The sequence below is a fragment of the Branchiostoma floridae genome, chromosome 11, assembly GCF_000003815.2.
Source record: "Branchiostoma floridae strain S238N-H82 chromosome 11, Bfl_VNyyK, whole genome shotgun sequence".
NCBI classification, from domain to species: Eukaryota; Metazoa; Chordata; class Leptocardii; order Amphioxiformes; family Branchiostomatidae; genus Branchiostoma; species Branchiostoma floridae.
This window is the reverse complement of record NC_049989.1, coordinates 20,380-21,520: the sequence shown is the minus strand read 5'-3', so window position 1 is coordinate 21,520 and position 1,141 is coordinate 20,380. Positions and strand designations below refer to the sequence as shown.

Genomic DNA, 1,141 nt, shown 5'->3' with positions numbered 1-1,141 from the left:
ACAAAATCATGTGGCATTTACATGTATCCAATTCACAATATATAGCACTACACTATAGATTTACAGCAATATAGTAGATGTTCCTAGCCTGGAGTCCAGCCTTGTTGTGCTTTAGTCCACTCCCAACGGTGGCTACCCCGTCAATGCCATGGGGTAGCGACCTTTGGGAGCGAACTAAAGCACAAGGTTGGACTGCAGGCTAAGATGTTCCTCTTTGTAAAGTGTAATATCTGACATGGCCACTGTATAATGCTTTTTCTCACATATATTATTGATAATTCATTTTGTGGATTATTTCTTTCAGGTTGATCCACAAAGGGCTGAGGACATGGACTTTTCGCACCCTAAACATGGAGTCCAGATCAAGAAGGCGCGCCGGAAGCCGCAGTGTGATGTGCCACCACTCAGTGAAGAAGAGGTCGCTTCTGCTTTCTCACAACTGAGGAAGCTGTGTCCCACTGCCAGTGCTGTCATTAAAGAGGAGGAGGACACAGACACAGCATCAGAAGATGAGTCAGATGTCAACACAGAGACGCTTCCCCCTGTGGTATACAGGTCTTGTCATCCAGCCAAAGTCCCTGTTACTAGTGTTAGTGTAGACAGCATCCTTGAGGATGTTCGGTGCAACCCCGAGCAAATCACAAACCTCAACAAAGCTACAGTGGGGCAGTCCAAGTCTGCTTTATGGCGTCAGCAACGCAAGGGTCGTGTGACTTCTACATCCATGCATGATGTCCTTCATGCATCAAACCCCACCACTGCAGTACGGAAGGTCATGCAATATGACTGCAAGGATTTGAGCCAAGTGAGTTAACTGAAAACTAGTACAGTGTACACTTGCAGGAAGCCATTTTTCGTAGGTAATTAAGGCACACAAAGAGACAACATTACCCTGTATATTGGAACATGTACCATAATAATCCCAGAGCAAGTGTAGCTCTGATCTTTATTTGGATTTAAACAATACCAGGAGTCTAAATATTTCTGCAAAGTGTGACAGTCTAAATGTTCAGTCAATGCGAGATAGTGTCATATTAGAGATGTAATTCATTTGTGCTTTCTATGTCAGAAATTCTAAATAGGGAATTTCACTTTCAGGTTCCAGCTATACAATGGGTATTACATCCGGGGATCTTTGAGA

At 43.7% G+C, this 1,141-nt stretch overlaps 1 protein-coding gene across 1 annotated transcript in view; it reads left to right on the top strand.

Moving 5' to 3' along the window:
- Positions 1–6: 6 nt before the first annotated feature.
- Positions 7–1,141, top strand: part of LOC118425604 — a 1,930-nt gene continuing 795 nt past the window's right edge. The window contains exons 1-2 of the mRNA XM_035834551.1: positions 7–805; positions 1,099–1,116. Coding sequence (XP_035690444.1) covers positions 329–805; positions 1,099–1,116 — 495 coding nt within the window. The 5' untranslated portion in view covers positions 7–328. The remainder of the gene's footprint in view (positions 806–1,098; positions 1,117–1,141) is intronic.